The 22,859-nt window shown below is 43.6% G+C and overlaps 1 protein-coding gene across 2 annotated transcripts in view; it reads right to left on the bottom strand.

Moving 5' to 3' along the window:
* Positions 1–12,831, bottom strand: part of slc12a2 (solute carrier family 12 member 2) — a 111,349-nt gene extending 98,518 nt beyond the window's left edge. For both annotated transcript variants that reach the window (XM_052050062.1, XM_052050063.1), the window contains exon 1: positions 11,843–12,831. In XM_052050062.1, the coding sequence (XP_051906022.1) occupies positions 11,843–12,415 (573 nt within the window). In that variant the 5' untranslated portion in view covers positions 12,416–12,831. The remainder of the gene's footprint in view (positions 1–11,842) is intronic.
* Positions 12,832–22,859: the final 10,028 nt, after the last annotated feature.

The following is a 22,859-nucleotide window of genomic DNA, read 5'->3' as shown; positions in this document are numbered from 1 at the left end:
AAGGGATTATGATGGAGGGGTGTTGCAAATCATGAAGACCTGCCAGTGGTATGACAGCATTGTTTTGTACATGTCCTCGGCTAGGCCTCAGCTTCAAAATCAGTCCTTGGCCTTGGCCTCGGAGGCAAGTCCTTGGTCCTTGGCGTTGGCCTCAGAAAAATTCTCAAGTTCTTGGCCTTGGCCTTGCCTCGGAAAATTTTTCCAAGTCCTTGGCCTTGGCCTCGGAGTCAAGTCCTTGGCCTTGGGTTGCCGGTCCTTGGACACAACACTGTAAAATTCCAGCTGCTGTTGTGAAGTTACACAATATCTAAGGCTTTTAAATTCATGACTTATGTTCTTGACACAATAAATTAGAATTTTAAAGTGAAGTTAATTTATATTTGTGTTTTATTGATTTTATCTGTGCTTCACTGGAATATTGTCTAGGAAAGAAATTCCAGTTTGCTTCTGTGCAGTGTGAATTTAAGAAAAAAAGGTGATTATTTAAAATGAAAAGACAATTGGTTGTTCAATATTAAGTCAAAGGTCTTAGTTTCTCGTGCATTAATTTTGCTCTTTAACCAAGCAGAAATGTGTTTTGTGTACATACGTGATTAGTCGAGAGAATTTTCAGTGGGAAACTTGATCACCAAGTTTTCCATAACTGTAGCCATAGTCATTATTTTTCATTTTTATTTTGCGATGGTTCATCTTGAATCGCACTCAAACATGTTCGGTGTAAGGCAGGCCCTTCGGAACATGATGGGACTTCAGTTGCTAACTAACTATAAACAATGCCTGTAATTACAAACTACTTTAGTTTATTGATGGACGATGGTGACAGCTCATGTGACATGTGATTGAAATTTTGAAAAAAAGGTCTTCCTTTGAGGGATTGAAGATCTTATTAATGCATGTGTGGAGTTCAAAACAAGAAAGCCGTTTTCACATTCCAATATCCACTAAGCCACCAAGAATCATTCCTTTGATCATTTTAGTTCTCGATTGTTTGTATTCAAACCACAGACTTTCGTCAATGTTCGAAGTTCCAGTACACAGTCTTACAAAAACCTCATCACCCCGCTGTTCAAGCTCACCATTGCTAACATGAAATAAATACTTTGCGATTCCCCTTCAATGAAAGGCCACTTATCATTCAAACCGTAGCGACTTATTGATTACTGTGAGCAGTCACCATTGGCACAGTGGAATTTCCATTCCAGATTTTGAGCCACAGAGACATGACGATATGCCAGTGCAATAATAGAAGCGGCAAGGTCGCTATAACCTCGACAATGAAAGTCCAAAACCTCTCAGTGATCCAAAGCTGCTGTCTACTGCATATTTGCTACCAGCTGTAATTTTGAGCTGATGAAAACAGATGAAACCCAGCTGTTGACTGCATCATAAACTCTTTAAGAACTAATAAAAATGCTGACTAAAAATACAATAGGAGCTCTATTTCTGGAGCATATCCTTGACAAAATATGACCACAGCCTTTAATCAGTGAATACTTGAACCCGCTCCACTGCACACATTTTTTTTAACCAACCCAGCCCTGCTCTTTTTATTATTTTTTTGTTCATACCAAAACAGGACTTCCATTACAATGGGATTGATGGATTAAAAGAGTGACGACTATTTTTAACGCTTTTTTGTATCTGATCACAAGCTAACGAGCTTGTGATCAGATACAAAAAATTGTATGTCTATTGAAAACTTTACCCTACCAAATTGTCATACACAAAGAAGAACCAGACCATGATGATGGGCGTTTCACAAATACATGAATCATTACTTCATCCATGATCAAAATCTTTTGTTATTACAATGCGTTATTTTACTTGACTAAAAGCAAGTGTTGGCTTGATCCATTACGTTTAAATGTATTTTACTATTCATTCTTCTATTTCAGGGATGGTCAACTCACGGCCCGTGAGCTACATGCTACATACATATTATCGATATGTTTCTTTGACCGTTTCAGTTCTGAGGAAGTAATATTGTTCCCCACTGGATGGCAGACATCACACTGTTGACTTGACTTGACATTGTAGATCTCCTGGGACTCAATCTCCATAAGCTAAGGCAACTACTACCAGGAGAAAAAAATTCCTGGTGAAACACTATGCAATGTTCGCTTTAACTGTAGGCACAGTCATGGTTTGGTTGACAATCCATTTAAAAAGCATGACGAGTTGTGTCCACCAAAAATATGGACATATTTAATGCTGTTAAGAGTGTTCCAAACACGTATGGCGAATTGAACAAGTGGCTCATGTGACGGCCTGAAGAGTCTTCGTGCAGGAGAAATACACCAGGTTTGTTTGCCTCCTTTACAAACTGGAGTGGATACTGCAGTGGATCTTGCAACAAAGTGAGCCAGCCTCTTCATTTGGGGATATTGAATGACATGCAGGAAAAACATTGCATAGTATTAAAAATTTTGCACGAGTTGATCACTGTAAATGAATAAATCCTGTAGTAACTCTACTTACGGACATCTATTCATATAAAAATTTCAAATTACAAAAAGTCTCAACAGGAAAATATTCCCTCTTGTTAAGAAAGAAATTTCAAGATACAATGGGTAAAAATACAGTATTTGCTTCTTCTCGCAGCTTCGAGTTTCCTGAACGCAACATACTTCCAGCTGCTCTGCTTAGAGGGATTTCTACTGTATGTGTCTATGTATGTAGATAGATATACTGTATGTATTTATGCAGCGTCCTCGTCCCTCGGGCCCTGAGGTGTAGTTTTACATAAATGTGAATCACCCAGAAATAGTGTTCACCAGTCGGGCCATCGCTCACTGTGCTAATGTTTGCCTTGGACATTTTCGAAGGACTGTTAAAAGCCAACAAAAGCAAACGTCCTTGGATAAGTTCTTTACAAACCACTTTTGAGAGAGAACATTAACTAAGGAGGGCAAAAAAATGATAAGGACGTAGTTAAAACTTAAATGACCATAAATTTGATTCTTCACTTTATTGTGCAATAACCTAATTGTAACATGTATTTGTTCCATATTTTGATGTATTTTTATGCTTTAGGAACAATTTATGCCTGAATTTTGGGAGAGGGGCGGCTTGGAACGAATTAGGGCATTTACAAAGAAAACGCTTCTCTACTTACAAAATTTTGTAGTTAAGAAACTTCTTCTCGAACCAATTAATTTCATAAGTAGAGGTCAAATTTCATAAGCCAGCATTTTTGTATGGGTTGTTCCCATGAAAGACAGAGAGAGGTGAGGGGTGTTCACACGGCACACATTTGCTCTGGTCCTGCACCAATGTATTTTGTTGCGATATATTTTACACGATATATTTTACACCGGAGCACATTTTGTGGAGCGGTCACACGTACAAAGCCACTGAGCATGTTAACTCCGGCGTAGGACTGGTGCAGCCCCACTTGCAGTCACACGGCAGTTTCTGCAGTGGTGCAAAAACGACAAAGAGCTTTCGTGTTGGTTCTTTTTAAAACATACACAACTGATGCAACTGCTGTACAGGCACGTCTCTCCTTCTCGGTCTCAGTGCCTTTTGCTCGAGAGGCGTTCAATGACCGTCCCCGAAAACGTAAATCAACAATGACACTCAGAAAAGCAAATAAATAATGCGCTTTTGACTCACAGATGGAAGCAAGTAGGCAAGCATTGTTTAGCAATTTTTTACCATCTTTGAGTGATAACGGACATGGAGCCTAATAATGCCTTGTGTATGCACAGAGTTCTAAAATCTATGGTGTCCTGCGACTTCGATGAGGGGTCCCCTTGACTGACTGGTGTTGTGCGGACACGCTGCTTATATAGAGGAAAGGCATGCGGACGTTAAAATGGGAAGGGTGGGCGTGAAAGAGGACACTAAAGGCATGCCCCCAGTAAGTGTACACAGTAAGTGCATTGTCCAAAACAACATCAACACATGGTGCTTGTTTTATGAGACGGCACCATTTATCCATCCAGGCAGGGTCTACAGTTGCGCAGCAACATCCGGTGGATTACAAGGAAAAGATGGCCACCGTCCCCTCTTACTGCAGTAAAAAGTGTAATGTTCTGCATTACATTCAATAAATATGCTTTTTTGGGAGATTTTAATTCTTTATTCAGCTGTTCTGCCGGCCTCACTGGACTTTCATTATCGACTGTTCTTTCAACTAATCCCCACATTCCAATCTTACCCGCAATAATAGTGGGGGTTGTGTTATATTCGGGGTCTAGACATTTTACCCGTTCACGACGCTAGACGGCGCCAGATATCAATGAAGCGAATGCTGAACTTGACTCCCCAGGTCAAAGTGAACCCCTGCCACGAAGAATAAGAATAAAAATAAAAATAAAAATAGCGGTAGCACAAAGAACCCCTCCGTGAGCCGTCACCTTACCATGGTGGAGGGGTTTGTGTGTCCCAATGATCCTAGGAGCTAAGTTTTCTGGGGCTTTATGCCCCTGGCAAGGTCACCCATGGCAAACAGGTCCTAGGTGAGGGACCAGACAAAGCACGGCTCGCAAACTCCTAATGTTGAATAAAATAAATTGCCTCCACACACAGCCTGGGTTCTGGTACCAGTTCTCTCGAGAGGTGTTGGACTCTCTTCCACTCTGGAGTTGCTCACGGTGAGAGGCGCAGAGCTGGCGTGGGCATACTCATTGCCCCCGGCTCGGTGCCTGTACATTGGGGTTCACACCGGTAGACGAGAGGGTTGCCTCCCTCCGCCTTCGGGTGGGGGGACGGGTCCTGACTGTTGTTTGTGCATATGCACCAAACAGCAGCTCAGCGTACCCACCCTTTTTGGAGTCCTTGGAGGGTGTGTTGGAGAGTACTCCTGCTGGGGGCTCCCTTGTTCTGCTAGGGGACTTCAATGCTCACGTGGGCAATGACAGTTAGACCTGGAGGGGCGTGATTGGGAGGAATGGCCCCCCCCGATCGGAACTCGAGCGGTGTTTTGTTATTGGACTTCTGTGCTTGTCAGGGATCGTCCATAACGAACACCTTGTTCAAACATAAGTCCATATATGCATTTGGCACCAGGAGACCCTTGGCCGCAGTTCAATGATTGATTGGTTGTATCATCAGATTTGCGGCCACATGTTTTGGACACTCGGGTGAAGAGAGGGGCGGAGCTGTCAACTGATCACCACCTGGTGGTGAGTAGGCTCCGATGGTGGGGGAAGATGCCGGTTCGTCCTGGCAGACCCAAATGTATTGTGAGGGTTTGTTGGGAGTCTCTGGCGGAATCCCCTGTCAGAAAGAGTTTCAACTCCCACCTCCGGCAGAGCTTTTTCCATGTCCCGGGGGGTGAGGGGGACATCGAGTCCGAATGGACCATGTTCCGTGCCTCTATTGTTGAGGCGGCCAATCTGAGTTGTGGACGTAAGGTGGTTGGTGCCTGTCGTGGCGGCAATCCCCGTATTCGCTGGTGGACACCAGCAGTAAGGGATGCCGTCAAGGAAATTCTGGTCCACCATCCGACGTCTCAGGAGGGGGAAGCAGTGCACCACGAACACTGTGTAGAGTGGGGATGGAGCGCTGTTGACTTCGACTCAGGATGTTGTGAACCGGTGGGCAGAGCACTTCGAAGACCTCCTCAACTCCACCAACACGCCTTCCTCGGAGGAAGCAGAGTCTGAGGACTCTGAGGTGGACTCTCCTATCTCTGTGGTTGAAGACACCGATGTGGTTAAAAAGCTGCTCGGTGGCAGGGCCACAGGGGTAGATGAGATCCTTCCGGAGTTCCTCAAGGTTCTGGATGTTGTGGGGTTGACACACCTCTGCAACATCGCGTGGTCAACGGGGAGAGTGCCTCTGGATTGGCAGACCGGGGTGGGAGTCCCTCTTTTTAAAAAGGGGGACCGGAGGGTGTGTTCCAACTACAGAGGGGTCACATTTCTCAGCCTCCTTGGTAAGGTGAGAAGCTCGGTCATCGGGAGGGGCTCGGAGTCGAGCCGCTTCTCCTCCACATCGAGAGGAGCCAGATGAGGTGGCTTGGGCATTTGATTCGGATGCCTCCTGGACGCCTCCCTGGTGAGGTGTTCCACCGGGAGGAGACCCCGAGGACGACCCAGGACACGCTGGAGACTATGTCACCCAGCTGGCCTGGGAACGCCTTGGGATCCCCTGGGGAGAGCTGGAAGAAGTAGCTAAAGGGAGGGAAGTCTGGGCTTCCCTGCTAAAGCTGCTGCCCCCGCGACCCGGATAAGCGGTAGAAGATGGATGGATGGATGGATAGCACAAAGAAGGAAAATGAAAAATACCTGTAAAAAGGAAAAGAGAAGAAAATAATAGAAGAGATAACAGAAAATGGAGAAACGTAGTGACAGTCTGGAGAAAAGTGGGTCGAAGATCAGCCAGGTTAACCAGCAGCTGAGAAGTTATGATGTAATTTGAAAAACCAGAAGCCATTCATTTACGATTGTGATTGCACTTTATATTTGAATGAGGCAAATTAACATGCTTTTTCTCTCTAATATATTGTTATAATCATTTGTTTCAGATGCACTGTGAATGTTTTCTGTATAAAAATTAATTTGGTGTTCAAAAAGTCTTTTTTCAAACTTGAGTCTTGAAAAAGAAGGGGTCGTCTTATAATTAGGGTCGTCTTATATTCGGGCCAATACGGTAATAGTTTTCAGTCTCAACAAACACAGGTACGTCTTTGTCCGTCTCCGTGCCTTCTCTTCTTCCGTTTGACTCGAGAGGTGTTCATGACCGCCTCTGAAAAACGCAAGTTTCATCAATGCTACATGTCATACGTAAGCATATTTGACAATAAAGATGACCTTGACCTGAAAATTAATGAATGATTCCTTCAATGAAACTACGAAAATTGAAAATAATGCATCAAAACAGAAAATCAAGCGAGGAAATTAATAAATTCTACAGCCCCCCTACAGAATTTATTTTGTGATTTACTCATTTGTGAATACAGTACACAACAAAGGAATAAATAAATACTTCTGAGACAGTCCAGCCTCCTACATTTTACTGACATCTGATCGTTCTGTTCGTGCTACGATCAACGAAATGTCAAAATAAATTTTGTAGGGGGGCTATAGAATTTAATTTGAGATTTCATCGCTTGATTTTCTGTTTTAATGCATTATTTTCAATTTTTGTAGTTTCATTGAAGGAATCGTTTAATTTACATTTTTCGAAGCAGGACATGAACGCCTCTTGAGTCGAACGGAAGGAGTGTACTAGTGGATGCATTGTTGATCTTATAATCCAGTGTATCCAATACACACAAAAAAAAAAATTAAAAATAGCCCATTCATTGAAGGTGCGCCTCATAATCCAATGCGGCTTTTAGTGCGGAAAATACGGTCATCCATTTACTGAATGGGGCTTTGCAGTACTTATATCTGTTTGGTTTGGTATGATTTTAAAAGACCAGAAGAACACCTTTATGTAATCAACTCAAAACAACTAATTTGAAAATTTACATGTAAACGTCGAGTTCTTTTTTTCCTGCTCTAACCTAGTCATTAAACAGCTATTTGGCAGGGTGATGAGTATCTGCTCTACATACATCATATAGAAGCACTTCTAATTTCTAACACTTTAGAGTTAACATGAGGGTTGTAATAAGGGATGGGCAAGTACCGATACCAGGTATCAGTATGAGGCCAACACGAGCCTAATTTTAAGGTATTGGGTACTCCTGCCGTTTTCCAATACCAGTATTGGCCACCCTTTTGTTGACATTTTACGATGTAGGAACTTGAAAGCATGCATGACTGACTGACTGAATTTGTGTATTCATCATCTGTCTCATACGAGGTCGATATTAATGCTTAGTTAGAGTTTGATATTGCTATTTTACACACATGGCATAAGGGGCTAAATAAATGAATAAATAAAACTTTTCAAAATAACCTGAATAATAAATAAATAAATACATAAAGACAGTACAACACCTATGCAAATGTGACATTTACATATGGGGCACATTCAACTACTACGAACAGAAACACACATATAATTGATGTCTTTAACTTTAATAATTAAATGTAATGTGCCATGCTGGAAACCGAATGCCTTTACTATCATAAGAGTCTGCAGTGACATTGAAGCTCATATGGTGAAAGTGTCGCTACGTTCCATGTTAGGGGGCACAAAAAAAAATAGCATTTTCTCTACCGATTGTGCACGCTTTGGTGTTGAAAAATACGTAAGCGTCATGACAGTTTGTTGAGAAATGAGCAAGTTACGAATGATTTTAAAGCCACGTGAATTGCCTTCAGTGGGAACGGTGCTGCCACCAATATCAGCTAAACTGGGCTGGTTCTGAAAAAGCAGGCACAGCGCTCATGCTTTTTTCACAAGACAATCGCTTGCTGATCACTGAAGTGATAGAATAATGAGTCACTGATGTTCACATTAGCATCTGGTTTTGTTGCGCTCGTGATAAGTGCATATGGAAGTCTTTGATTCCCACAAAGAATTTCACAATGGGAGGGAGCTATCTGAGCTTGTACCGGAGATTCGGGTTTGGTCAGTGATAACATTTTCAGCAATCAGTCTCTTATTTATATATAAATGAATTGTTTTTAATTGACTACGGCTCATTAGACTGTGCATGATGTCTAGAAAATATGGTATTCCCTTCCACTGCTATGCAGATGACTGCCAGATTTATGTCCCACTGAGCAAGAAAGACGCCTTCTCATTTAGGCCACTCCTATCCTGTCTGGAAGAAATCAAAACCTGGATGGCACAAAATTTCTTGAAATTCAACGAAAAGAAGACAGAGGTGATATTGTTTGGTCCCCGTGGCCCTTGTACATCCCATTCTGTAGATTGGGCCCCCTGTCTCCTTATCTGAAATCAACGGTCTCAAACTTGGGCCTTAAACTGGACAGTGATTTCAAACTCGATCGGCAAATTGGTGCCGTTGTTAAATCCAGCTTCTTTCACCTTAGACTGCTGGCCAAAATAAAACCTCTCCTCTCACATGAACACTTTGAGACAGTAATTCATGCCTTTGTCACATCCCGGCTCGATTACTGCAATGCCCTTTACTTTGGAGTCAGCCAGTCCTCCATTAAGCGCCTTCAGCTGGTCAAGAATGCCGCTGCTCGCCTCTTGACTGGTACTCGTAAGAGGGAGCACATAACTCTTACTCTGGCATAACCTTCACCGGCTCCCCATTCATTTTAGAGTTATTTTCAACATCCTCCTCTTTGTTTTCAAATCTCTGAATAATCTCGCGCCACCTTACCTCTCTGAGCTCATCCGCCCCTACACACCTGCCCGGCGCCTCAGGTCTGTGGACCAGACTTTGTTAGAAGTACCAAGAACTAAACTGAGGCTCAGAGGGGATCGAGCCTTTTCTGTTGCTGGTCCCTCTCTCTGGAATGATCTCCCACTGAACATTCGGCAAGCCTCCTCGCTGCCCATCTTCAAAGCCCTCCTCAAAACTCACTTGTATTCTTTGGCATTCCACTCAGCATGACTTACATTTGTTCTTGATTTTACCGTTTGGTGCTTTCTACCGCCTTTTATTACCGATTTGTCTTACTGTTTATTGTGCATGTTAAATTGCTCCATGTACAGCACTTTGTATGCAGCGATGGCTGTTTGAAAGTGCTCTATAAATACTGTTGACTTGACTTGACTTGTTCTTCTGTCAAAGTCCAGCTTGCCATTATGTGGGTCCCACCCGGTGTTCAGAGTGAGACTCACAGTTGAATTTAACTGTGCCTCAGAACAAAATGGCAAACTTATATTGCTGTTTAAGCAGTAGTGGTTGAAGTTATTTCAAAATGTTATTTGAACATTGTTGTATTCACTTTCATTCTTTGCACTTAACTGTATCCCTTGTAAACAAGTTGTACAACCACGTTTTGATTGCAACTTTTTCTGTGTTTCATTTTATGTATTTAAATTGATTTTATTGTTGGTTTTATCCAAAATATAACATATTCCTCCTACATTCTAAAAACATGCACGTGAGGGTAATTGAACATTCTAAATTGTTCCTGTGATTGTGAGTGCAAATGGTTGTTTGTCTATATGTGCCACGCAATTGGCTCGCAACCAGTTCAAGGTGTAGCCTGCCTACTGCCTAAAGACAGTTGGGATAGGCTCCAACACGACCCTCATGCAGACAAGCGGTTGGGATAACGAATGGATGGATATTCTTGAAAATTATATGCAATTGGTCGAATAAAAAAAAAATGTGTAGCAAAATAGTCGTATCCGTACTTTTGGTGACTACTGAAGAGTTGAGTGGTGGTATCGGTCTGGAAAAAAAAAGCGGTATCAAAACATTCCTGGCTGCAGCTTACGATTATTTTAATAAACAATTAATCCATTGATTATTTTTTCAATTCATCAATAAATTTAATTGAAAAAAATCACCCGTTAATTCAAAAACAGGACATATTTTAAATTAAGAGTACAGAAAATGAATTAATTATGAGTCAGCTAATTGTTTGTTTGGTAAAAATGTTTTTCGTTGTTTTCCAAAGTAAAAGCATATGTTTTCTTTTGACTAAACACAAAGAAAATTGGTCTACAGTCATGGAGGACAACACAAATCAGAGAATATTTTGTTAGGATGCTGAAATTCCAAGGATGAGATTTTTTTTAAATCCTAGAGATTAATCAACTATCAAAAATAATTATCAATTAATATGATAACTGATTAGTTGTCATTAACTGTTGCACCTCAAATTAACTTAACTTGTATTGCATGAATGTCATCTATTCATAGCCTAGATGTTTACAGTAAAGCCATGAGAATAGCTCTCTGTTAGTGAAGCGGTTGAAATTCATCATTAGGACAGTAACTTTGAAGTTCATCAAACTTTATCCTTAACATTTAAAGGTGAGTTAAGGCCGATGAAACCAGTCCAGGTCACCATGCTCTGGTAGAAATTGTTGTAATTTTAATTAAAAGGTATTTATTGCGACTTGAAGGAGCTCTCCGTCATCATTCATCACATGCTCCTTAGAAAGTCAGTTTAGTCGTTGCCAAAATTGCCTCAGGGACAGAATTTAGATGACGGAAGAGAACAAACGTGTTCTGTATATGGATAGCATGCTATGCTAGTAGAGCTAATTTAAAAACAAAAGTTTTCCTATTCTAGGTTTTTTTAAAACTAATTTGTGAGGTGGTAAGCATACTCAACAGAAACTATGATGCAGGTGTTATCGACCCACTAAAAATCATTGCTGGGCTTGACTACATGTTAAATGGAGAAAAGTCACCCCCAAAAGTTTTGAAAAACACAAATACTTGATTGAAGGCATAATTATTCAGTTATCATACACACACACACACATGTATGTATATACGTACATATACACACACATATATATATGTATTAGATATACATATATATATATATATATACATATATATATATATATATATATATATATATATATGTATATGTATTAATTACGATTAAGATATCCTTTATTTGTCCCGCAATGGGGAAATTACAATGCATACATACGTACTTGTGTATGTGTGTATGTATATATAAAGGGCTGGGCAATTATGGATTATTATGGCTTTTGTTAAAATAAATATTTAAACAATTTGCAATGTCTGCAATGATCCTTTGTCAGTTCAGGACTTCAGTCTTTCATTGAAAATTTACCATGCATTCTCGCATTTGTAACAATACAATTGTCGAATGCTTACTTCTTTGTGTCTATGTGACAATATCTGAGCATAACATATGAATTAAATAAAGTAATTGACTTAACGTGAATTTGAAAATACAAGTTACTGCATTTACACAGAAAAGATGAAAGTGCAGTGTGTTGGTTTAAACCCAGAAGGATCTCGTTATTAGGAGATAAATGTACAGGATACTGGACTCAAAAAGCCCATGGGCTGTCGTACCTTGTCCAGCTCGTCGTGCAACTCCGACAGGGTGGGTCTTATAAGCTTCTCCCCCAAAGGTGCGGCTGTCTGGCGGTAGAAATCGATGTTGGGCACGGCATCGATGGTGTTATGGCCAAAAGTCCTCAGGTAATAGGTGTTCGTGTGGGTGTCATAGTGATAGTGATGCTGGCCGCCAGTCGATGAATGTAGACTCGTCTCGCTCATCACGGTGTCCCCGTTCTGCATCCCCTCGACAGGCGTTGACTCTGGGGAAGCCGGACTCCCAGCTCCGCTTGGGTCTATAAAGTTCACTACTCGAAAACGTCCTTTAGCTTCCTCCCCGCTTGTCCCCGGGTATTCGGGAGGAGCACCAAGAGTGGCCTTATCGCTGGACGGGACAGTGGTCGAAGCTTCGGAACTCGGCGACTCGTCTCCCACTGCGGCAGCTGCCTCGGCCACAAGGTCCACCTGGAAACGGCTCTGACTATGCGTCGGGCCGGGCGGCTTCTGCCCCACGTCAGGGGCTAAAAAATCATTTTCCGCCGGGGCGTTCTCTTTCGGAGCGAGCGCTGTGCTTGATGGCGCCGACATGGCACACGCGATACAAACTTAACAGATAACCCGTATACGAAAAAGCGCGTTAGGCCCGCAAAGCAATTCTATAACAAGTTGGTCCGTGACGAGCAGAACTGTGTCGTTCTCTTAAGTGTTTAGCAGGAGGGGGAAACGCGCCTCGAAAGCCGTATGGACCGCGGTAGCAACCCACAATTCTTCGTCTGTGATAAACGTGTGGCTACAAGATGGAAACTTTCAGCCACCTACTGACTTTTTCTTTCGCAGCCGCAAAGGCGGTAATTTTCGTCCCCCCTCCCAAAGTTCAGTCCGTCGAACTAACGTCTTCCTGTAATTCAGAGCAGGATGCTATTGTCGACCTTGCCGCAACTCCTCCTAGCTTCCTAGCGGCTCCCTCGCCAGTAATATACACACACTGCGGTCCGCATCACTGAAGGGTGGGTTCCTGCTCCGGGTGACCTCGCGAGATGTTAACGTTCGCGTCTCATTTTTCAAGCGCACACGGGTGGGGGTGGCGTACTTACGTGAGAGGTTGAAACAGCAGACTGCACTTTTTCTTTTATTTCTGTAAGCTCGTGACGCACATAGTACGCGCTGTAAAATACACGATTGAATTAAGTACAGTGGAATATGTCCATTGTAATTTATATTTCCTCCATTTAAGGGTTTTGGAGTTTCCTGAAAGAAAAGAAAGCCAAAAAAAACGCGACAGAACAATTTCAGTTCAATTGCCGTTTTTTAAACCGAGCATTTCAGGTGGGGATGGTGGATGGATGGATAGATGGAGATAGATAGACAGACAGACAAATGGATTGAAATTATGAAACAAAGTCAAGTATAAGAAGGTTTTCTCTCAATTAAATTGTTATTAAATGTAAATGGTCAAAATGGGGACACCTTGGAATGGACATCTAAATCCATTCTAAATCCATAAAAAGTATAAGAGGGTTTTCTCTCAATTAAATTGTTATTAAATGTAAATGGTCAAAATGGGGACACCTTGGAATGGACATCTAAATCATGCGGACGAACATGTCCCACTTTACAATAACCTTAGTCTCAGATTCTACAGCTTTAGCTACCATGTGCAGTTAATTCCTTGACTAGGTAATTGGGGGTTCTGGTGATAATGTTGAATTGTAGGTGCACTTTGATAATTTAATCCGAACTCATAATGTGTTGGCTTCGTAGCTATAACTACATAAAGACAACAGAGTCTGACTCTTGACGACCCTTCATTGGATGCCTACCCTGGAAAAGTAATGCTATTTAAAATGTAAATAATTCCACATCGGGTTTGTTTGTGTACAAATAAAGGCCTTGTTTTTGTTTTAACAGAGAGTGGTAGTTAGAAGTGGTACTTCAATCAAAGAGCAACCTGAATTATTTATCAGGAGACATGGCACTGTACTTTCAAGTGTGATGAAACTGAGCGACCTTTAAGTGAAGATGCTTTTTTTGAATGAATTTTTACAGATATTTTTGCTACTAATGTGCAAATTCATCTCAGTCTTTTGGGGCTCTTAGCAGATTTTGATTGGGCTCCCCCATTAAACCATGTTTATATGTTTAAATTGTTCGTGCCTCGATGGGATCACCACCTTATTGTGGTGAGGCACTTTGCGCGTCTCCATGACCCCTAGAGCTATGTCGGCAGGAGTCCCGCACTCCTGGCAGGGTCACCCAAGTCGAACAGGTCGAAGGGTAGAGACCAGACAAAGAGTGATGCCAAACCGGCACCTGGGGGCAGGCATAGGTGGAGTCCAACAGACCAGACTACCGGCAGCCCCCTCCAACTCTTGCCAGGAGAAGGTCGTCATGGGTACCCTCATGCCACCGGAAACCACCTGGCAGGAGTGAAGATGGTGGGAGTGAGGACTGTGCACCCACACCCTCACCTTAATCCGAACCTTTGCGCAAGTTTCTTGCCCCAACCCCACACCCAATCCCCCACCCTGCATCCCCCTAATCCCCCAAAGTCCTGTGGCGATGTGGAATGGCGGTGGGCACAGGCCAAGGATGTGGCTGGGAGTGCCTAGCCAAACCATGCACACAGGCGGCAATGGAGTGATGGTCGTTGACATTGCGGGATGGAGCAGCGCATCTTTTCGTCAGCTTCCATTGTGACTGAGCAGCTCCACACTGCTCACCCCTGTGATGGGGAGGGACCTAGAAAAAATGGTCTAAAAATTGTCTGCTCTCCACACTCCGGACGGTAAACCGCAATCGTCGGAGCATCCCCCTTGCGGTCGAAAGGATAATAAACTAAATAGGAAAAATCTATGCATAGCTTCGTGGAACGTCCGCACACTGCTGGACCTGGCTGAAACTCCTGACAGGCCCCACCGGAGGACAGCACTTGTGGCCACAGAGCTCGCGAGGTATAACATCGATATCGCAGCTCTCAGCGAGACCAGAATACATGGAGAGGACTCCCTGACAGAAGTTGGTGCAGGGTATACCTTTTTCTGTAAAGGAGTCCCCGAAGGCACTCGTCAAAACCATGGAGTTGGCTTTGCTGTGAAGTCCCAACTGTTGAAGCGCATCCCAGAATCCCCCACCGGCATCAATGAAAGACTGATGACATGGCGCATTCCCCTGGCAAAGGGACGCTTTGCCACACTCTTCAGTGCCTATGCACCAACTCTGAATGCCGAGCACAATATAAAGGAGGATTTCTACAGAGCTCTGGACACCATCCTGCAGCAAACACCGGCTACGGACAAGCTCATAGTCATGGGAGATTTCAATGCTAGGGTGGGCACGGAACACCTGGTGTGGAGCAAAGTTATTGGCCAGCATGGAGTGGGAAAAATGAACCACAACGGCCTTCGGCTCCTCTCCCTCTGTGCAGAACATCAGTTGGTCATCACTAACACCATTTTCCAAATGAAGAACAGGTTTAAGACCACCTGGCAGCACCCCCGCTCCAAACACTGGCATCTCCTGGACTATGTGATTGTCCGTCAAAAGGACATACGGATGTCCTCATCACCCGTGTCATGCGCGGAGCTGAGTGTTGGACTGACCATCTCATGGTCAGATCCAAACTCCTCATGAGCATTCAACCCCGTCATCCAAGGACAGCTCCCAACAAAAGGCTCAACTGTGCAGCATTGAACAACCCCACCACCAGAGCCAACCTCCGGCGACTCCTTGCTGAAAACCTTGACAAGATCCCGGAGGAATCAGGTGACTGGCCAGCTCTGCACCAGGCTATCCAGAGCACAGCTTCGGAGGTGCTTGGCCAGTCAAGGAGGCGCCACCAGGATTGGTTTGACTGCAACTCAACCGAGATACATACACTTCTGAAAGCAAAGCATGAGGCCCATAAAGCTCTCCTGTCTTGCCCTACAACTCTCACCCGTAAAGCAACCTTTTCGGCAGTTAGAACAGCGACCCAGCGAGCACTCCGTATCATGGAGGACACCTGGTGGGTGCAGAAGGCAAATGAGATCCAAAACCTGGCAGACTGTAACAACACCCAGGGCTTCTACAATGCCATCAAAGCACTGTATGGTCCCAAGAAGCGGGCAATTGCTCCAGTCCGATCAGCAGATGGCTCTGCACTCCTCAAGGACCACCATGAGATCCTTGCCCGTTGGGCAAACCACTTTGAAAATCTTCTCAACCATACCAACCCTGTCAACCCACACATTCTGGACAATCTTCCAGACCTGCCAACAATCATGAGCCTTGACATCCCACCATCCTATTCTGAAACCCAGCAAGCCATTGCGGGCCTAAAGAACAACAAATGCGCTGGTCCTGATGGCATCCCTGCAGAGGTTTTCAAACACTGAGGTTATCTCCTCACGCGCCGACTGCACCTCCTGATTCAAAACATCTGGGAATATGGGACTGTCTCGCAGGATTGGAAGGATGCTAACATTGTTGTTATTTATAAGCAGAAAGGGGACAGCGCAACCTGTGGGAATAGCCGAGGAATCTCTCTCCTCTCCATCGCAGGAAAGATCTATGCCAAAATCATGCTCAGCAGGCTGGTCAAGCACATCTCAGAAAGTGTGCTTCCAGAAACTCAGTGTGGCTACCGGAAGACTAGATCCACCATTGACATGATCTTTGTTTTAAGACAGCTAATGGAGAAAAGCAGAGAACATCACAAGGACCTGTACATAGCCTTCATCGATCTCAGCAAAGCCTTTGACACCATCAACCGTGAGTTGCTCTGGAAACACCTCTCCAAACTTGGGGTGCCACCCAAGTTTCTCAGCATCCTCCAGCAGCTGCATGATGGGATCCAAGCCAGAGTGCTCATTGGAGGACTCCAGTCAGAGCTCTTCAAGGTGAAAGTTGGGGTGAAGCAGGGTTGTGTCTTGGCTCCAGTGCTTTTTAACATCCTCCTTTCTGCCATTACGTGCCTCTTCCACTGTGGCATGGGACATGAAGATGGTGTCCATATGGAGTACCCCCTAGACGGAAGCCTCTTCAACATCAGACGGCTCCAGGCTCACACAAAGACAAAAATCTGTCAGATCTGTGAGCTTCAGTATGCTGATGACTGCACTATACTAGCTCACAGTTCAAACTCTATCTAGCTCGCCCTGGACACCATTTCCAATCTGTACCAATCCTTTGGTCTTCAGATTAACATTAAAAAACTGAGGTCATGTTCCAACTCACTACCCCAACTTCCACATCCCCACCTTTCACATTAATGGCACTCCACTAAAAGTAGTGGACCATTTCACCTACCTTGGCTCCATTTTATCGTCAAATTGTTCCCTTGACACTGAAGTCCACACCCGTATTAATAAAGCATCATCATCCTTTGGTCGCCTACGCAGCAGGGTCTTTGAAAACCGAAACCTGAAGACCCGTACCAAGATTGCTGTGTATAATGCAGTATGTCTCTCCACTCTGCTCTACGGGTCAGAGTCATGGACTCCATATCGCCGGCACATTACTACCTTGGAAGCCTTCCACATCCGCTGCTTGCAAAAGATCCTCGGCCTGTCCTGGGAAGATCGAATTCCCCATACAGACATCCTCAAAAGCACCAATTCCATCTGCATGGAAGCGGCCGTGGCGAAGAAACATCTTCGGTGGATCGGACACACCATTCGCATGCCAGACAACCGCCTGCCCCGCCAGGTCCTCTATGGCCAACTGCAAAGCGTTCTGCTGGGGGGCAAAAGCGACGCCTCAAGGACTACAGCAGGGACCGCCTAAAGCGAGCCAACGTCAACCCCACGCAGCTTGAAACACTTGCACTCAACAGACCAACCTGGCAGATCACTTGTGCCACTGCAATCTCTCAAATACACCAAATTAACCAAGCCAGACGCATTCAACGACATCAGCGGGCAGCTGATACCCCCCTGGTATCCGGTTTCCCTTGCTCTGTGGTCGAGTCTGCGGCTCAAGGATCGGTCTCTATGCCCACGAGAAATGGCACCAGCGACAGCGACAGAGTCGCTGACCCCCCCCCCCCCCCACCCACCCACCCAACCCATCCTCCCCTCCCTTGGAGCAAGTGTCATCATCAGACATGATGGACAGCTAGAAGAAGAAAGAAGTCTGTCTGTCTCTCTGGCTCTCTCTCTCTCTCTCTCTCTCTCGGTAGGTATCAGGTCCTTTCATTTAATATATCGTTTATCTTTGTGGGTGGGTGTGCTCAAGCCTATCTCCCAGCTGACCTCAGGCAAGAGACACACATCCTGGATTGGACAAACATCCATTCATACTCACATTCACACTTTAAGGACAATTTAGAGTCTTCAAGAGACCTAATATTTATGGTTTTGTAATGTGGGAGAGAACTGGAGTACAGAGACGAAAAAAAAACCCACTAGCACTTGTCATGATTCGGTTTGGGACCAACAGGTTGCACTGTAGGGCTCCCCCTGCAGCTGCACACCTGTTGGTCATTAGGTAATTAATGCTTTAAAAGGACTCCCAGTCCAACCACTCATTGTCGGATCATTGTTTGTTCTTGGCTACTGTCATGTTTGTTTGCTGTTTGGTCCTGTCAGTAGTGATGGGTCCATGAGGCCTCATGAGGCGTGTCGACACACTGACACACTGTGTTGATACTGTGCTGATACTGTGTCACTGACCACTGCCACCTGCTGGACCTTCAAGATCCCTGCAGCCAACCCACTTAACAGACTGAACTGACTGATAAATTGTTTTGTATATTGAACATATAAAATATACAATTCGGTAATAAATTGGCAAAAGGTGAAGGTAAGATATAAAAAAAGGAAAAGAAAATAGTCATCATCACAAATATGTGTTCAGAGGAGTAGAAAGAAGCAAAAAACCTACCCCGAGTCCTACCCCTTTCTATATATGAATTGATCATTTTTCTAAATAGGAAAGAAAGTCTAAATATCAACAAATGCTTTTATCCTTATGTATGCTGTACTAATACATTTTTACATTAGGTTTGTATATACAGTACATACTCTTTAGAGCACATGTATATGTCGATTTTCTCATTCATAATGGATGCTACATTTCATTAATATATTAAATAATCTCATCAATGTATTTCTGATGTATTGCTATATTTCATGAGTGTATCGAATTTATCAGCTTAATTCTGATTTGTGTAGTTGTCTTGTACTACTCTCAAATTCATTTTTAATCTCAGCAAGAGAGTTACTCATTTTACTGGTCCGTTTCTGAATCATTCTACAGATTTACACCTATTACAGATACACTCCTTTGTGTGATGCTCGTTCGTGTTTTGGATATTTTTGTATAGATTAGTACCCCCTAAATTATGACAACTTTCTCGAATTTTAAAAAGCTTCTGGATCTTTTGGCAAAGGTTATTGTGTGCTTTGTACATTAATTGGGCGATTTTGAAGTCAATCAGGTCATGAGATTTCATTGTTTAATTTGATAAACAGTGGATTTGTGGGTTCCGTCCATTTGGAACCAGTGATTGTTCCGATTGCTTTGTATTGTAGTTTTAAAACAGTGTTTTACTGGCATTTCCCCACATTCCCACACAATAGGTCAAATATGGAAGTAATAAAAGTGTGTACAAGGATCTCTTATTCAGCACATCCTTAGTTTTTGGGAGGATCCCTATGGTTTGGGATATTTCTTTTATTATCTATTATGTAGCTGCCAGTACGGTTTTGCATCTACAACTGTTCCAAAACATTTTCATAAGGTCATTCATCGATTTGATGATGAAGTGTATACAATATCATTCACATCCATGCATTCATTTTGCAACATTCAATGTGTTCAAATAATGTGAAGATCATTTGAATGAGGATGCTTGTGGGCTTTTATTTCACAAATTTTTATTGAGAAAAATAAGATGCTCCGATGTTTTAAACTTGGGCCTGTTGCGTCTTTTACAAGCGATTTCTCCTGCTGTGGAGAACACACGCTCACAAGGGACGGATGAGGCTGGCGTACAAAGGAACTCCTTTGCGAGGTGGGAGAGGTTTGGGAAAGAAGTGTGTTGGTCCTTCCAGTACAGCTGCTTCGTGGAACCTTGATTGTCAAACATGGAGTGGAGAGTCAACCAATAATAATTACTGATTGTCAATTAAATCATCAACATAGCAACCGTGAAAAGATGAGTGAACGTTTGTATACCTGGCGTAATACTGGGTGTATCGCGAACTTCATTCTCATGCTTGGCCCGATAATGCCTCTGCATGGTGGAGGTGCTTCTGTTGGTGTATGACAATTCGACCCGACAAATTCGACATTTCACCTGTAATGAAATGTGAATAAGAAGTAACTAAGAGTTACCTTGAAATGTATTCGGATTAGAATGGTACAACACATGTCAATAATCTGAGAGGCACTCGGCGAGTGCCTCTCGCCGAGAGGCTCTCGGCGACAGAAGGCGATTTGAATAAATAAATAAATAATACCTTATTCTCCGGGACATCAAAATGGTCCCACACGGCGGATGATTTGCGTCTCTGCTCCATAATCGGCAAGGAACGAACACGAAGTCTGCACTGACACGAACTTCGACAAGCGAGCGTGAGTGAGGTCTGGCTTGTTTCGGCAAGTGGCATTGTGTCGCCAAACCCACTTCCTTATAAACACTGTGCGGCGGGCTTTTGCTGCGTCAACGCCCTCTGCACCGAGTCGACGCCCCCTGGACTAAGTGGCGCAGCCTGTACTGTGCCAAGCAGCCGATGCGGTCTAAACTGCACCGGTGCAGTTCACGTGTCAATTAGCAGCCTGGACTGTGTCAACGCAGCCGATGTGTCAATTAGCAGCCTGGACTGTGTCAACGCAGCCGGTGTGTCAATTAGCAGCCTGGACTGTGTCAACGCAGCCAGTGTGTCAATTAGAAGCCTGGGCTGTGTCAACGCAGTTCACGTGTCAATCACGTGACTTAATGAGCCAGCACATGCATCGACACGTGGTTTGCTCTGTGAGCCCGGCGCATGTGTCAATGCATCGGTGTCGCTGGACCCATCACTACCTGTCAGGTTTGTTTCAGTCATGTTTCTGTCATTGAGGTTTTACCTTTTGCCATGGTTTTGTTTGTTACTTTGGATTCATTTTGTTCTTGGGACTTTGTTTTGGATTTAGTTTTCTGTTTTAATACAATTCTTAAAGTACAACCAGCTCCTCTCTCCTGCCTGCTCTTTGGGGTCCAACACGACCTCACAAATGTGACATAACTTAAGTCAACAGTCTCAAACTTGGGCCTTAAACTGGACAGTGATTTATAAACTTGACTGGCAAATTGGTGCCGTTGTTAAATCCATCTTATTTCACCTTAGACAGCTGGCCAAAGTAAAACCTCTCCTCTCTCATGAACACTTTGAGACAGTAATTCATGCCTTTGTCACATCCTGGCTCGATGACTGCATACCCTTTGCTTTGGAGTCAGCCAGTCCTCTATTAAGCGCCTCCTGCTGGTCCAGAATCTCGCTGCTTGCCTCTTGACTGGTACTTGTAAGAGGGAGCACCTAACTCCCACTCTGGCATCCCTTCACTGGCTCCCCATAATTTTAGAGTTATTTTAAAGATCCTCTTATTTGTTTTCAAATCTCTAAATGACCATGGCGCCACCTTACCTCTCTGAGCTCATCCGCCCCTTCACACCTGCCCGGCGCCTCAGGTCTGCGGACCAAACATTAGAAGTACCAAGAACTAAACTGAGGCTCAGAGGGGATCGAGCCTTTTCTGTTGCTGGAGTCTCTGGAGTGACCTCCCACTGAACATTCGGCAAGCCTCCTCGCTGCCCATCTTTAAAACCCGCCTCAAAACTCACTTGTATTCTTTGGCATTTGAATCAGCATGACTTGGATTTGTTCTTGGTTTTGCTGTTCATTGCTTTCTACCGTTTTTGTTACCAATTTGCTTTACTGTTTGTTGTATATGTTAATTGTGCATCACTTTGTATGCATCCATGGCTGTTTGAAAGTGCTCTATAAATACAGTTGAGTTGGTCACTGTGCCGTCAATAAGAAATTTAAAACATAATGTATACTAAAATTGCACAATGAATTGGGTCCATAAAAGGACACGTTGTGAACTGAATACTTCGGCAAAGCACAGAACATTTTGAAATAAAAACTATATGCCAACCAAACACGAGTCATCTCTTGAACGACATCATACACACATTAAAGCATGGTTGTGGCAGTATCATCTTGGGTTTGTTGTCGTATTACCAATTGAATTTGTGACCAAACTATATCTCTCTTGGTTTCATCACACCTTACGATCAGGAAGCCTCTGGTGAAATATTGTATGCAGAAACAGGAAATTTTCTTACAAGAACATATTACACCATAAAAAGATGTGCACAATTTGTTTATGATAGATATTCACCACAGTTGGCCCAGATGGAATACAAGATGCTCACAGCTGTCATTTAAGCACACAAAATGACTATTCATATCACAAAACACTACGTAGAGCTGTTCTCGAAACACAAATCAGGTTGCTATGGCATGGGCCAATGTGCCATGGGAGAGCTGCAAGAAATTATCAGAGTTCATTTGTCCATAAATTATTTATTTGCAGAGTTAGGCATCGTCAGTCGTCAGTCCGGTGTCCGTCAGTGAGCTTCCATCAGTATTTGAGGCCGCCCCAGTGCATTTGAGTCATCAGCAACAGCCAAAAGAAAATTGACTTGTGCTACGTCACACGCAGGTGCCGCACACCTGTCACTCAGTCAAATACAGAAAAAAATTAAAGTGTTCTTTACCTTTCAGTGCCACAAACCTCATCGGCATCTGCTCCATATTGTTTTTATTTCACCAATCACCTTGCTGTGTGTGTGTCTGTTGTATTTAATTTTACTTTTTTTTCTTTATTTGGCTGCATACCTGCGGCACCTGTGTGTGATGTGGACATTACATTTTCGACTCCGATGGGCTTTTGCCAACAAGGGATGGAAATACTGGAGCAAAGAGTGCCAAACCTCCCTCAGTCAGACAGAATGCCCAGCTTTTTTATTTAGTCGATATGTATGTTTATTCATCTATCGTTG

The sequence above is a fragment of the Hippocampus zosterae genome, chromosome 18 (assembly GCF_025434085.1).
Source record: "Hippocampus zosterae strain Florida chromosome 18, ASM2543408v3, whole genome shotgun sequence".
NCBI lineage: Eukaryota > Metazoa > Chordata > Actinopteri > Syngnathiformes > Syngnathidae > Hippocampus > Hippocampus zosterae.
This window is presented reverse-complemented; position numbering and strand designations above follow the sequence as displayed.